Here is a 16857-nt window from a genome sequence, read left to right as displayed (position 1 = left end):
TTCCCTATGAACTTGACTAAGTATCCCATATTAAGTAGAATCATACAACATTTGTTCTTTTGTGACTGGCTTATTTCACTCAGCATAAGGTCTCCAACGTTCATCCATGTTACAGCATGCGTCAGAATTTCCTTCCTTTTTATGGTTGAATAATATCCCACTGTACACATATACCACATTTTGTTTATCCATCCATCCACTGATGGACACTTGGGTTGCTTCCACCATTCGGCTACTGCCAATAATGCTACTATGAATATGAATGTACAGTATCTCTTTAAGTCCCTGCTTTCAATTCTTTTAGGTATACACTCAGAAATGAAATTCCTTCTTCTCCACATCCTCCCCAAAACTTATTTTTCTATTTTTGTTTGTTTGTTTATTAATAGCCATTTTAATGGGTCTGAAGCAGTATCTCATTGTGGTTTTGATTTGAGTTACACTAATGATTAACGTTTAGCATCTTTTCATGTGCTTATTACTCATTTGTATATCTTCTTTGGAGAAACGTCTATTCAAGTCCTTTGCTCATTTTTAATCAGGTTTTTTCCTTATTGCTGTGGATGATTTCTTGTGCTTTTTATACTCTTGGTATCAATACCTCATCAGATATATGACTTGCAAATAGCTCTCTCATTTTGTGGGTTGCCTTTTCACTCGGTTGGTAGATTCTTTTGATACACAAACATTTTTAATTTTGAATGAAGTCCAACTTATATATTTTTGTTGTTGCTGTTGCTGCCTGTGCTTTTTTGGTATTATACACAGACTTTATTCTTTTTAATGAAAATAAGAAGCTCTTTCTAACACTCATATGAAAATGCAAAGGATCCAGAAAAACAAAAGAGCTTATCATAAGGCCTCAAGAATCAAGACGACTGGTACAGGCACAAAAATAAGTACATAGCTTGATGGAACACAACACAAAGTCTAGAAATCGACCCTCATTTAAAAAGTCGATTGATATTTAACAGTGGAACCAAAGCAACTTAATGTGGAAAGGCAAGCATTTTCAACAAATGGTGCTGGAAAACTGGAAACCCACATGGGATAATAAACAAAACTTCCTTAACTCTACCTGAGACCATAAAAATTAATTTCAGATGAATCACATATCTCGATATAAAAGATAAATCATAAAGCTTCTAGAAGAAAACAAAGGAGATAATTTTTGTGACCTGGACCTAGGCCAAGACTTCTTAGATAGGAAACAAGAGCAATAATCATAAAAGCTGCTAAACTGGACTTAGTAAAATTAGTAACTTCTCCTTTTTAACACCATTAAGAAAATGAATAGGCAGGCCATAGATAAGGAGCATATGTTTGAAAAACATGTATTTGTAAAAAACTTAAATCCAGAACATATTAAAAGCTCCTATAACTCAATACTAAACATACAACCCAATTTTTTTTTTTTAATGAGCAAAAGAATTAGTTCACAAAGGAAGACATACAAATAGCCAGTGAGCACACGAAAATGTGCTCAACATCATTATACATCAGGGTAATGCAAACTAAAACCACAGTGGGATTCCCTCACACACTCATTAAAATGGCAGACATCAAATAAATACTAAACATGCCATTTATATGAAACTCTACAGGAGGCAAAAAAAGGGAAAAAAATAGAAAAGTGGTTGCCTTTGAGAAGAGGGACTGACCAGGAAAGGGCACAGCTTTTGGGGAGTGATGAAAATGTTCTATACTTTGATAGAAATGGGGGTTACATGAGTGCATGCTTTTGTTAAAATTCACTACTTTATTCACTTAACATTTAGGCATTTCATTGTACCACACACATACACACACACACACCCAAACAACTACTGAACTTAGATTTACTTTTTTGCCGTGGTTTGGGCTGGCAATTCTGAAACTAATTCCTATATATTCTAAGCTTGAGCAAATAGGAAAATATATTGTCCTGAGACCTAAAGCGGACAAGACAATTTATAAATACATTTTAATAATTGAAAAAAATATTTCCATGAAACTGTTTAAGCTTGTTTCATCATTAATTCAGAATTTACAACTTTTGGGAAGTTGAATTATTGTTTCTCTAAGTAGTTTACACAGTCTGGATTTAAAAACACTGAAACAAAGCACATGTAATTACGTTTCTAAGTAGATACAGCCATTTTTGTTACTTGATTTTTAATTTTTTGGTCTATACCGAAATTACTAAGATCATATTTCGTCAAAATACCTATTTAAAAAAACATATCAGGAAGGGTGATATATTATGAAACTTTAAATAGTTGTAATATTTGCATTTTTTTGCTACTTATCTTTGACAAAAAAAAAGAAAGAAAACTATCTTGTTTATTAATGCTCAGGTTGATTTCTTCACACATTCTAGCATTACTCATATATTAAATATTGGCATTCTTAGAGAGTTTTACTTCTGGTATTAAGCTGATTCAATTAACTAGTTGTTGTTTTTTTTTAAGTTAATATAATTAAATGACTTGGTTTTCAAAAACTATAATAAACTTTCAAAACTGCAGGAGAACGGATAATTTATTGTTTTTAAATCAAAAACCTTAAAAATAAACTGTTAAACAAAATGAAAATTTAGAAATATTGTCTCAAAATAGGGACATAATTATGTTAAACCCTCCAGAATGTGACAGAAATAGGTGTTCTGAATTTTATTGAATTTCAATTTTACTTAAGCATTAGATGATGTTATTGTTTGGTATTCATATCAGAATTTCCTTGAAAAGCTGTTTCTATAAACTATTTCTTATAATGCTTATTTAAAAAATAATGTAAATGTAAAAGTTTTTTAAACAGTTAAAAATCTAAGAAAACAAAGTTTCAGGTCATAATTATATTCCTTTGTTTAAATTTTCAAACAATTCCTAATGCTTCATCAGCTTGTATTTAGAATGCTACACTTATTGTCCCTCTTTTTTTTTTTTTTTTTTTGGGCGGTATGCGGGCCTCTCACTGTTGTGGCCTCTGCCGTTGCGGAGCACAGGCTCCGGACGCGCAAGCTCAGCGGCCATGGCTCACGGGCTCAGCCGCTCCGCAGCATGTGGGATCTTCCTGGACCTGGGCACGAACCCATGTCCCCTACATCGGCAGGCGGACTCTCAAGCACTGCGCCACCAGGGAAGCCCTATCTTCCCTTTTGATGTGAACCCTGTTAAAAGAATTAGGCAGCATATTTCCTCAGGCTATGGGTTACAAGAAGTCTATATGCTTTCTGAGACATCTTGATATGCTACTTTATCTTTGCCTTGTATATTAAATCTATTTTAGATCAGATTTTTATTTTAAATCTATTTTATATTAAAAATAAAAATTAGGAAGAGTTAATAATATGGCCAATGATTCCTTAACGCAACCTCCTATGAAGTGTGTAAGCTACTAACCACCATGGGGTGGTACCCCTTACTCAGTGACTTGGAGTAAGAACATGGGAGCTGTAAAGGTAAGTAAAACAGAGACCTTGCCTTTAGGATGGTCATACTTTCAAGTGAGAAAAGCCAAGTGAAACATATTCCAGAGCTAACAGCAGTGAAACCTGAAGAAAGAGGCATATCACACAGGACATCAGGGTGACAAGAGGGGATATATTTTACCACACATAATTGAAAGAAATATTAGAAATCTAAACTTTGGAAACAACCCTTTAGAATACAGTAATTTGTACTATACGAATCACTGACTCGGGGTTACAAGACAAAACAAAACAAAAAACTAAAACCTATCCCTGAAATTGTTGGTAGAAGTAAGGAAAAGAAACAGAAGATTAGCCAGCAATGTCTTTGTGCAGGAAATGTTTTTAATAATTTGAAATTTATTAGATGACAAATCATTTTAAAACTTTTATTTGTTTCTAAGTTCTAATTTATAAGTATCCAAATAATATACATTTGCACCATCACTTTACAATCATTTGATATTCCTACATGAATAAGCAAATTTTACCATTTAGAGTGATTATTATGTGATAAACTGCACAAAAAACAGTAAACTGGTAAGTCTATAATCAAAATAAAATAATTCATTCTATTTGTTGTAAGCAACCTATCAAATGCATTCTTAATTGTTCTTAAAAGAAATGAAACTAGGTTTCATTTTTTTAAAGTAATTTAAAACAATCTATTTAAAGTGATCTTATGTTCTGTGAATATAGTAACTAAAGTTACAACTAAACCTTGCTCTGTTGGTCTAATCAAATCTCTGGGGGAAAACACCCCTTACTATGACCCAGGCAGTCTATAAGCCTCCATACCAGTGAGAACAGGACACGTAATTAAAAATTTTTAAATCTGATTTATCAAAGAGACTAAATTTGAAATAAAAATCTGATAAATATGAATTTGTGCTGGTGCTCCTAATAACTTATGATACCATCAAATTTGGTTTTGGGGAAGGCACTCAGAAGCTAGATGTTTAAATTGTGAAATAAATAAAAGTGCTAACAACATTGTTAACAGACCAAACAAACATCCTAACCTTGTAACCAAAATGGCTCAATATCTATATAACTTGCCATATCTTCAAATAAGGAAGAGAATACAGCAAGCATTTAATGGTGTAGACTTAGCTATAAAAGTAAAATAGCTTCATAGATCATTTCCTACCTTCACTGCTTCTAAGTGATGGCCACAATACAAGATAAAAATTAAAGATGCTATTTAAGAGGACCAATGGATTTTAAGGTTCTTAGTTTTAGGAGATCTTTTTGCTCCTTCCTATCTCCCATTAAGTAATAAAATGTGTCACAATGAGTTTACACAATTAAGATAAAATTTGAGGCCTACAAGTTTGGTCTTATTCCTAATTTGATAGTTTAATAAAGACTTATAGAGAAGAAAAGCCTACCTACCTCTAAAATCTATCTTTTGAAAATTAAATATGTTCAAAAAGAAGAATCATTTCTACTGTCACATGAGTGTATCAACTACTCTCAACTCTGTGATTCCTAGTTCTTTATCTAATACACAGAAAAAACTCATCCACTATTCTTTAGTGACATGAAAGTAATCCTCCTTTATCAAGCCTTTTAAACGTCTTCATCAAATACTTATACTGAGTGATCAACTTGTTCTAGGAATAAATTATAATAGTAAAAGGTTTTTTTTAAATTAATTCAGCAAAGAATAATCAGTCACTACTTATGTGGCATAGTCATTCATTTACCAAGCATTTACTGAGCATTAAATGTCCCAGGAACTGTGGAAGCAAAACCAAGTAAGATATAACTAAGGGCTCAAAACTACCTCCAACAATGAACATCCACAGCAAGGAGATAAATACCCCAAAAGACCTCACAATTCCAAGACAGTTTCAATATGGCCTTCAGCATTTAATTGCACTAAATAACATAAAGGAATATATCTTCAACTGTAAACTTTGCAGACAAATTTTAATTAAGTTTAAAAAGTAGATGGCAAAAAAAGGAAGCACTATTTTTTTTAAAAAAATCCATATGATACTGTAAATCATCTTTCTCTTTAACATCTTGTGGTAATTTTCATATTTCCCATGTTTAGCGGAAATAGTTTACTAGTCTAATCGTTTTAGGGAACGTGTTTCAACAAATTCAAATTTTTTGTCCTCTATATTGCAGAAATAATTAAATACAAAAGCATGCACATTCTCTGAAAAGTAAAAAATATGCATTTATATTATTACTGTATCATATTTACCAACTGGAACCCTTACTTCAGAGCCCACATATATGTATTCTATTTTTTTTTTTTTTTTTTGGCGGTACGCGGGCCTCTCACTGTTGTGGCCTCTCCCGTTGCGGGGCACAGCCTACAGACGCGCAAGCTCAGCGGCCATGGCTCACGGGCCCAGCCGCTCCGCGGCATGTGGGATCTCCCCAGACCTGGGCACGAACCCGTGTCCCCTACATCGGCAGGCGGACTCTCAACCACTGCGCCACCAGGGAAGCCCTGTATTCTTTAAATTACTAAGTAATACCACTGCCCTACTATTTCATACAGAATTACTCACAAAGCCTGTAATGGAGCATAGTACAATTCTGATCATGTACAACATAGGGAAAAACTAAGACCCAGAAATACTAAATTACTTGCCAAAGGCCTGAGAAAAACTTAAAGACAAAACAGAAAATAGCATTTGGAACCTATTATTACAGTTAACTGATAAATTGAATGCAATTTCCCAGTGATATTAAAAAATTATACATGTAAATTAATATATACATATATACAAATAACTGAAATAGAAAGGAAAAAATAAGAACTTTTTTATACAGCCTGAATTACATAGAGAAGTGTGGTTTCAAAATCAAAACTGCTAAACTGCTGATTCTAAAGAGTCATGTATATTAGTTCAAAGGAACTTGAGAAAATACAGTAAATTCAATAAAAAATTAAGTAAATTAATTAAATTATGATCCAAGAAGTTTAATTTTATAAGAGAACTTAATAGACATACATAGTAAGTATAATGATCAAGCACTGAAATATATCTTTAGGGAAAATAAAGTGTAATTTAAAATGTCTTAAAATAAAGTTAAAAATAGCATGTATACATAATATTTAAGATGCAACTTAATCATAAAAGTGTGGGCTTTTGGGACAGATTTGCAAAAATGATGGTGCCAATTACTAAATAAAAAAGATGTTAAGGGAAATGGCAGATATTAGTAAGAGTACCTTTTTAAACACATGAAATTCTACATAAAATTCTTCTTTATCCCAAGAGCAATGTGCTTAAACTGAATGTGTTATATGTATATGTGTGTGTGTGTGTGTGTGTGTGTGTGTATTTAAAGAACAATCATATTATAACCATAAAACACTTGATGGCACTGCTTTATATCCAGCTTGTTTTATCCTCAGAAACATTATTAATATATAATATTTATAAAACATTTAATTCCCTCTTCATAACCTTTTTAATACCTTTGCATAAAATCTGTGATGTTATCTTCTTAACAAGGCAAAACCAAGGAAAAAGACTTTGTATATCCATCATTTCTAGAGTAACAAAAATATCTTTACCTTTCATGAGGCTTTCACAAAAATCCCAGATACTGGAATGTTATAATAATGCAATTAAGGATGAAAATTTTATAACAGGAACTAATTAAATGAGAGGAAAGGCTAATATTAATTAAAAGTCTTATCAAGAATCAAAGAAAGATGATACCTATTTTTTTTTTTTTTTTTTTTTTTTTTTGTTGCAGTACGCAGGCCTCTCACTGTTGTGGACTCTCCCGTGTGCAGCACAAGCTCCGGACACACAGGCTCAGCGGCCATGGCTCATGGGCCTAGCCGCTCTGCGGCATGTGGGATCTTTCCGGACCGGGGCACGAACCCGTGTCCCCTGCATCGGCAGGCGGACTCTCAACCACTGCGCCACCAGGGAAGCCCGATACCTATTTTTTTTAAAACAACTATATAATACAATGTCTTGGAGATGCTCTTGTATTAAGTGGCTTTTAAAATAAAATTGTACTTATTTCCTAGGTTCTTTCTTTCAAATACATGACCAAAAAAATAAATAAAAACCTGGCAAAAACATATAGGGCCTATAGCAACAAGGCCTGAATCAAGCTACTATCTTAAAAAAATAAATTAGAGGTAGATATTTACATAGGTTTAAGTAATTAAAGAGTACAACCAGGTCTTTTAAGTTTTTAACTAGTGTTTCAAAATGATCATGCCCTATAATGCCACCCTCAACCCCCATGGGAATTTTCTTCTAGACTGAATTTTTGTTCATTACGTAAGACTGTTTTTATAAATTTTTTTATTTTTGTTGTTTTATGTACTCCACTCTGTTATGCTTATGCTTTCTTTTTTTACATGAATCAGAAAATTATGCTGCAGTCAGAATTATTCATGTGTATCTTCTGACATTAGAACTAATTTACCTTAAACTTAAATGAGTTTAACCTCCAGGAGAGCTCTCATGATATTCTACATAAACTACGTCAAAAAACAGTGGCCTATTATGATAGATTTTCTCAACTTTGTTGAAGCACTTTGTATTTCTTCACTGGAATTTTTACTTTCTCATTACCTTCCTCAGCGACATTATAAAAACCTCATGAAATTTAAAACCAGGTGCCTTTACTTGAGGAATTAAAACAAACAAATTATACTTTTAATGACATCATTTTGGAAGCAAATATTTAAAATCCTGTAACAATACTAATAAGCATTTTATCAACTTACTCTTTTTGAAACATATAATTTCTGTGCCATGAGTTAGTTTAATAGGGCTTTATCAAAAGACAATTTTTGAAGGAAATCAGAAAGCGTTCCTGTAACATACTAAAAGATTCTTTGTGTCACTGTCCTTTGAAAAGAGGATACCTCTTTTATTTAGGTGAGGTCTCCTTTTGATCACTCCCCCCACTCCTTCATCTCACCCAGGGCTTTGAGCAATTTCTTCATCTCAGCAAGAGAGGCAAATGGCTAAAATTAGCAGTCTCTGCTCCCTCAGGAATAGCCACTGTGCTGTATCAGCTGAGATTCCTGATTAGAATTATGTCTGATTTTTAAAAAAAAAAAAGTAACAAAACAAAACAAAGAAGCAAAGAAGAAAACCAAACAAAAAACAAAAAATGTCTATCTAGGCCATCTTTTCACCTTTCTTTATTTCATAAGAGAGAAGCATTTAACACATTGTTTTGAAAAATGATAAGGAAGTGCTAGTGAAGTTTTTGTCAAGAAAACGTATCTGTCATCATTATCTCTAATAAACTTCAACTTTTATAATATGCTAACAGAACTTAGTAATTTTATTGTTTTATGAGATAAAACAATAATCTTAGCACAAAGGGTTTGGATCAAATTATATATTTTTGTGGCCTCTATATACAGAGCAAGGTCAACTTCCCTTGTCAATGGGAAATTAATTCTCTTTTGTTCAAAATCCAGATAATCACTCTTAACTACATCTAAATCCAGAGAATAACCATGTGTGGCAGGTTACTAAGTGGATGAAATCTGTTTCTGAAGTACTGTTTCCACTCAATAAGACTTTAAGAAAGGTCCTATGCTGTGATTTGTTTTACCCATTATATCTGTGATGAGAAAATGATGAAGATGGAGCCTTAATCCCCCAAAGCCAAGGTCTCAGCATCCAGCTTACCTGACAAGGTTTTCATTGTCTCCAGTTCCCTTGCAAGTTGCACATTCAGTTCGTAAATCCTCAGCCTTGGGCTTCTTTTGTAACACAGACTGCCTTTGTCTCCTCTCTCTAGGAACTCTCTCCTGCCATACAAGGGAGGATGAAACAAAACATAAAATCAGGATATGAGGAAAACAGAAATAATTTTAAGCAAGAAAGTTTCTCAAATTTAGATTGTGTAAAATATGCTTAACTTATTCCAACCTCATGTTTTTCTTCCTCAGGAATGAAGCTTCGTTTTCGTCCTCTGGTTCTCTAAAAAAAAAAAAAAAAAGAAAAAGAAAGAAAAAAAAAAGAAAAATCCACAAAAATATCTAATGTTTAATTAATAATAAAAATAAATTTTCTCTGTTAAATGTTACTGCTTCAGTTAAGCACTTGGAAAATTAGCATTTCTAATTAATGCTGTACTGCTCTATTGCACTTTATTACAATTTATACCAGAGGAAATAAACACAAGACAAATACACTCAACAGTGACAGTGTTTTACTGTTAAATAACACAGGTATCTGATAAGAAAAATAAGTTCTACAAAATTAGCTTGAATATTTCTGAACACCTCATACACATCACACAATGATGATTTATGCAGAACATTTAAATTTTCATAACTTACACGACTTCTAGAGCTAAAATGCTAAACCTGGACTCACATCTATTGTATGCCTCTGTGTGTGTGTGCGTGCATGCACAAACATGTTTGAATAACATAAAGAAACAATCTTTAACAGCTGTAAAAAAGTGGGAGGCAAAGGTCTCAGATGTCTCCCAATCCTAGTTAAAATAAAACTAACTAAAAAAAAACATGGTATAAGTGACTCAAGCTTATTTACTTAAAATTTATATCCTGTATTTTGGAACACATTTCCCATTTGAAAGATGACATCCATATGTTTGAAAGTAATATAAGTACAAAAGGATTTGCAAGCAATACAATAAAAATCTCCACCCATGTAGCACAGCCTCTGGAGGTTTATAATCCCCATGTGAAGATCACTGCTCTTTAGAGAGAATGGAAGAAAAAGGAGGCACCACTCCCCAAAATTACTTTACCTGACTGTTGAGATCAAAGATCATTCCCATGTTAGAGTAGGTACCAAATAATTCTAAAGAGAATTGCTGTCCAATATAAAAAACATTAATGTTTTTCTAAATTACTGTCATTTCAATTCTCTACAATACCGAGTCACTTGTGATTCAGTACCCAGGCTAACTGCACTCTGTTTAATCTGCCCCTAGATAACCAAGAGTTGACTAAATTAGCCGTTCAAAATAAGTAAATTTATAGACTACATATTCATTTACATTTATATTGCCAATCAGTATGTTTTAATTACATTATGGAAGAAATAAGGAAGAAAAAGTAAGACTATACCTAGGAAAAGGTTTTAAATGCAGGCCCTAAATCTGTTCTTACTTCCAAAGAATTAGTACTAAGCCTTGCTCCTCAAAATATCAATCATGGTTCATAAGCACTGGCATCCCCAGGGAGTTAGTTAGAAATGAAGAATCTCACGCCCGGAACAACATACTGAATTAGAACCTGCCATTTAAAAAGATCCCCAAGTAAGTCATATGCACATTAAAGTTTGAAAACAGTCCTTAATATTGACAACACTTCTCCAAGTCCTAATTAAAACGTTATGGCTAGCCCTTTGTATAGTCATCTTTCCCCTCTGTGACACTCCTTTCCTCATGCTTCAATTTCTGCCCCCCAGTGCAATTTATCCCAAAACTGGTAAGGACCATGTCATATTCATCTTTCTAGACTTAAATTTAATACAATACATATTACATAAAAGTTCAATAAATTTGTTTTACTAAAATAATAAGTGTTTCGATTGAAACTCACAGATGAACACTCTAGATAATACAAATGATAAAACTGACAAAAAGGGTAAATTATTGTTCCCTTCTCTGGTAATCTATTTTCAATTTGCATAATTTATGCATATAGCCATCCCTTTCAAAAAGGTGATCAAAATTAATAACCAATATCAAAGGGAAAATATTCAAATTACTTATCTTAATTCTATAAACATCTAAAGAATGCTCAAAAGGCCTTCACACATTTCCATATTTCTCTTCATTCAACCCATCTTTTGTTGAGTCATCTAGTTTTTGAATCATCTAATCACTGAATTAATTTTTGAAGTATATGTGTGAATGCTCCAAGTTCATGTTTTCAATTCTTTTGAAGATATATAATTATTTACCATTTCTGATTAATACTTTAAATCTTTGAACATCTGGTTTGATTCCATCAATTGGAAGTTCTTCAAACTCATACTGCAGTTAGCATCAAAAAGCATAATGCCACAGAATGATCCTATCACACAATGACATAGTTACATACCTCTGCATTTATAAATTCCTTTTTATTATATCTTATTAAAGTAATATTTTTAAATGAATAAAAACATAATTATCTAAAACAGTCATTTTAAATGCATGTATCAATATTACAAAAAGGTAATCATTGATGTATTCCTGCAGTAATTTTAAATAACTAAACATAAGCAACATAAACAAATTCTAGCCAGAAAACCAGAGTTGTAACAAGCAAAACGAAATTACAGCATCTTAGAGCTCTGAGATAGCAGGCCAGGGAAATGCCTTGATGATCACACAGCTGAAAACTGACAGAGGTAACTTCAACCCAGGTCTCTCAACTCTCAATTCAGTGATTTTTCTTGCATGACAAATCTAAGATTAATAATCTAATCCCAAGTAGAGATGAGCAAATTATCATAAGAAAGCAAATCTCTTATTCTCACTTGAATATGTAAATAAACTGTAATACCGTGACACGTAAATGAAGAGTTTTTATATTTTGAAACAAGTAAATGAGACAATTTACCCAATGGAGAGGAGACCTCAATACTTCAAACTGACACTATATTCTATCCAATTTGGTACCTTATACATACAACGACTAACATGATCCATTACCGAAATAACATGCAGCAAGCCTTAGCATTTATCACACAACTAGTATTTCCAAAAATTGAAAATAAGAGGATTTAATCCAAACACAATGTTTCACAATATCAAGTTCCCCAACCAAGAAAATGCTGAGAGTTGTGGGGGTTTTTTCTAGTTTTAATGAAGTGGCAGCAACTGTAACTGTTATAACTCATACCTGCCTACAATCATAACAGATAAGATATCTTAAACATGGTATCCCTGAATGAATCAGAAAATATAAGAGGAATTAAAAAGAGGGAGAAACAATGGAAAAAAGAAAAAACCCATGCTTGGCTCATCCAACAAATTTCAATAATCAAATAATAATTTCAATAATCAAAGAGCTTGCCCCATCTTAGATGTACAGAAGTATTTGTAACCAGGTTGTCATTTCATGGTATACATTGAGGCTGACACTATTTTAGAAACAAGATAAATAAAGCAGAAGGGAGAACACAGGGTGTGGAAGAAGGAAAAACATTATTTAACAAGTATGTGCTTTAGAACTTAACACAGATAAATTATCTAGACATTCCAAATGATTGACAGTATATTTCCAAATTGTGCTTCCTTTTGCAATTATTAAACTGTTAAAAGTAAATGAAAGTTTGAAAATCATTCCAAATTTTGACACATTTCTATTTTTTTCTTCTTTGCTAGTTTTTAAGAACTTTATTTTCTTAGAGAACACTGACAATCTGAGCTGCTTAGATCATCTGGCTCTTTATCTGTACATTTACTTGAAAACAGGATGTGATAAACTCATCCACAAAGAGTGGCATGATATTAGAGACAATGTATCTAAGTTAGGAGAGAATAAAACATTTTTAACTATAGGCATCATTTTAATAGCTTATTCACCTAAAACAAATAATTAAATGTTTCAATAACTTCACTCATTTGGACTAGAAAACATGCAACAAATTTTAATTAATTGTTTAGAGCTGGGTTGTTTTAATTTATAATTAAGTCAGATGCATGATGATTTTTCCAAGGTTAGAATGATTCATTTCACAAATGAACTAAATTTAAAACTAAAAGACAGTGTCTCAGCATCTTTGAGATCACTAAGATGGATTTCACATATTCATTTGTACACTGATTTCTCTAAATTCAACACTTATTTTTTTGATGACAAATCAATATTTATACAAATGACAATAAATAAGCCATACATGGTTAGATGAAACATAAAGATACCCTCCTACATAATTTACATATAAAAAGAGAAAATGCTTATTTATGAGAAAATTCCAAATTCAATGTTAATTAGGACAACAGTCAAACCTTGAAAACCTGTCAAGCTAAAATATCTTCAGATTTATGCTGAGGAATAAATGTCGGGGCTGTCTGGCAGCTGTTCAAAATGCTTCAATGAAATATAAACAGTATATATATTTCCTTAAAAAGTAAGTATTTGTTTTCCAATTATAAAACAATATATTGAAAACAATCATATATTAAAGCTAATAAAATATTCAAAAGAAAAATGTTATATATATAAACAAAGTGTGAACAAAAGCACCACCGGTTTCCGTTGGGCTATTGGCATACAACAGATGGAATGGTGATCCCCCAAAATGAGTGTTTTCCCTTCTTGTCAGTTGGCTGTAGAGTTTCTTTTTATCTAATCTAATTTATATTAACAGGGTTAGGAAAAGAGGTGGAAAATAAAAAGAACATCATGATCTAATTGGCTTAAAACTATAAATTAAAATAACCACAAGCCTAAAAATATAAAAGATACATCCTACATAATAAATGTTTCTATAAAACTCTTCTTATAGATAACGGTATATTCAAAATAAGTAAAATCCTGAAGCTCTGCCTCGTCCTTGTTCCCTTTATTCCATGCTCCTGGAAATAAATTAAAATGATGAATTTCCAAGAGGCAAAAAGCATAGCAGGAGCCTTTGGGTTCTGAATACGATTACTTGACCTAAGGACACCCACAGGGGATCTCTTCCAAGTGAGCCAAAGTGACTTAAGTATGGTTTAGTTCACCACAAAAATTTTTGCTAGGGTTTCTTCTAAGGTTCTGTGACAGACACAGGTTATATAATCTGTTTAGTACTTCAGAGGTCACCTTGGGTCTGATAATAAACTCAATAATAACTCTGATATCTAAAGCCCCCATGTATAACCCTTTCTTCCCAGAACTGCATTAATTTAATCAAAACAATTAGTATAAAGATAACAAGTAAATTAAGACATGGGCATCATGAATGCCTAGTACACTTTAATCATTTCAATAGGGCTGAATCTAAACGTTTCTATATTTCTACTGAACTAGCATCTAAAAAATATTTTAAAAACAAACATAATGAAAGCAGACTCTAGGATATTTGATTATCTCCCAAATGAAGACTGCACTTTTAACAGGCTATTGATTTATACTGTTAAATAAAATGGAAAACAGATTAACGATGTGTTTTAAGTCTATTTCCAAAATAATGATCTATAAGAAAAGGTGCACCCTTAAAAACAATATGGTTTCAGTCAAAGCTGCTAAAAAGTACTTTGACTTTTTACTGCATTTATCTTCCCAAAAAAGGAGAGATACAAAACAATATAAAAATGTATGAGACAGGAAGAAAGATCTGACAACTTCAAAGAGAGCAGAAGATGATACACTGTGTAAAAGTCTATGGAAAGATAGTCTCAAAAAGTCCCTTTGGCACTTGTATAAAAGATGAAAAGTCACTAGATGACATAGTGAAAAGAAAACGAAAAGAAAATCTGAAAGCTTTCAAGTTACATTAAAGTTATTAGAAAATATGCCAAAAAGTACCAAGGTCAATTTTAAAGTAACTTCAAAGGGAACATTAAGCTAATTTATATTTTCTTCAAAAGTAATTTCCTGGGCTCCCTGGTGGCGCAGTGGTTGAGAGTCTGCCTGCCGATGCAGGTGACACAGGTTTGTGCCCTGGTCAGGGAGGATCCCACATGCCGCGGAGCGGCTGGGCCCGTGAGCCATGGCCGCTGAGCCTGCGCGTCTGGAGCCTGTGCTCCGCAACGGGAGAGGCCACAGCAGTGAGAGGCCCACGTACCGCAAAGAAAAAAAAAAAAAAAAGTAATTTCCTTCTCTAAAAGCAAGTGAGAAGTTTCCACATTAAAAAACAAAGGCAGAGAAAATGTCTAACAAGGTACTTAAAAAGAAGTATCCCAGGCTACCTTTAGAGTAATTCTATAGTTTCACCAATGAAATATGATGAATATACAAAGAGAAAGGGACTAATTCCCTTCCTAACTATAAAGGGCCAGAAAAAGAGACTCTTTCAAAGTACACTGTCTTCAGATGCATAGCCACAGTGGAAGAGAAAAGAACTCATTTGTGAAATACAAACTAAGCACCTTCTGTGGTAGGTAATGAACATATAGTGGTGAACAGGACAGCTCCTGTCCACCTGGGTTCAGGTCCATGAGTCTACAGATACCAAACAAATAATTAAATGGATAATGATTTATAAATACGGTAAGTGCAACTAAAGTGAAGGATAAAAACAGTCACATACTGCTCAGATCTTTCAAAATCTCACTATAATCAAAACTGTTCTTAAATTTAAGAATCAGTCATAATTTTAATGCCCTTAATAATGATATAAAACTACATTGACCTTAAAGATGCGTATGGAGAAAATGCCTAACAAATTGGAAAAAAAATTCTCAAAGGAACACACTTATGTGTGACTCTGGCAACCCTCAGGCAGGAATAGAAAAAGAGTTCAGATTGGCAAGAGGATAAAAGAATCAAGGACAGTAGCAAAAGCATTACTAAAATAACTGAACATAGGATCCAGAAAAGATACTGGAACTCTAAGTGAAGGCATGAGGTACCTAGATAACCAGGCTGCTGAGTAACTGTGAGAATAAAGATGGCTACTGGACTAGAAATGTAAAGAAGAAACCCGCAACATACTGAGGTCAAATGAATTTAATCATGATTATTTCACACGCATCTTAAAATTAAAATCAAATATTATATCATATAATACCGTCTACCCAATGCAGAAAACTCTTCCAAAAATATCCCTGATAGTCATATAGCCTCAGTTATTCTGGATAACAAGGAAGCATGTTCCATATGACACAGTTCTAATTGTTGGTCCCAGTTTTACTATCTGAACTTATCCTAGAATTCATGTAACACAATTTTAAATATTTAAAGATAAATGACCAGGTCTTTATTATGTAGAGTCTGTTTATTCATTTATTAAACTAATAAACATGCCAAAAAAACGTAATTACACTTGTGACAAGGGCAGCAAAATAAAATAGTGCTATGTGTACAATGTTTCAATTAATTACTCCTCAGAGTGCTTTTCTAGAACTTCATCATAGTATCACATTAGGTTTTGCTTTCTTAGTTCATATGAGCTAAAATTGAGGGATGATGGCAATAATGACAGAGGATTAATTAACACTTTACAACAGATCTACAATCTCTGTCATTTTTCATTTGTTAAAGAGTCCAATTAGAACATCATTTTTGCACTATGTAACACAGCATAGATAGCAGAAAGGGAAAAGGGCCTGCACCATTTTTTTTTTCTTTTACAGTATCAACAGTACCATTAGCCAACAAAGAAATGCATATCAAAACCACAGTGAGGGGCTTCCCTGGTGGCACAGTGGTTGAGAGTCCGCCTGCCGATGCAGGGAACACGGGTTCGTGCCCCGGTCCGGGAAGATCCCACATGCTGCGGAGCGGCTGGGCCCGTGAGCCATGGCAGCTGAGCCTGCGCGTCCGGAGC

General features: G+C 33.1%; 1 protein-coding gene across 2 annotated transcripts in view; it reads right to left on the bottom strand.

The window, feature by feature from the left end:
* PHF14 (PHD finger protein 14) overlaps positions 1-16857 on the bottom strand; it is a 206180-nt gene that overhangs the window by 103562 nt on the left and 85761 nt on the right. For both annotated transcript variants that reach the window (XM_007463526.1, XM_007463525.1), the window contains 2 exons: positions 9340-9390; positions 9097-9218 (listed from right to left, as the gene is read on the bottom strand). In XM_007463526.1, coding sequence (XP_007463588.1) covers positions 9097-9218; positions 9340-9390 — 173 coding nt within the window. The remainder of the gene's footprint in view (positions 1-9096; positions 9219-9339; positions 9391-16857) is intronic.

The sequence above is a fragment of the Lipotes vexillifer genome, unplaced genomic scaffold, assembly GCF_000442215.2.
Source record: "Lipotes vexillifer unplaced genomic scaffold, Lipotes_vexillifer_v1.1 scaffold118, whole genome shotgun sequence".
In the NCBI taxonomy this organism is placed as follows: domain Eukaryota; kingdom Metazoa; phylum Chordata; class Mammalia; order Artiodactyla; family Lipotidae; genus Lipotes; species Lipotes vexillifer.
The sequence above is the reverse complement of the archived record's forward strand: the minus strand, read 5'-3'. Positions and strand labels throughout refer to the sequence as shown.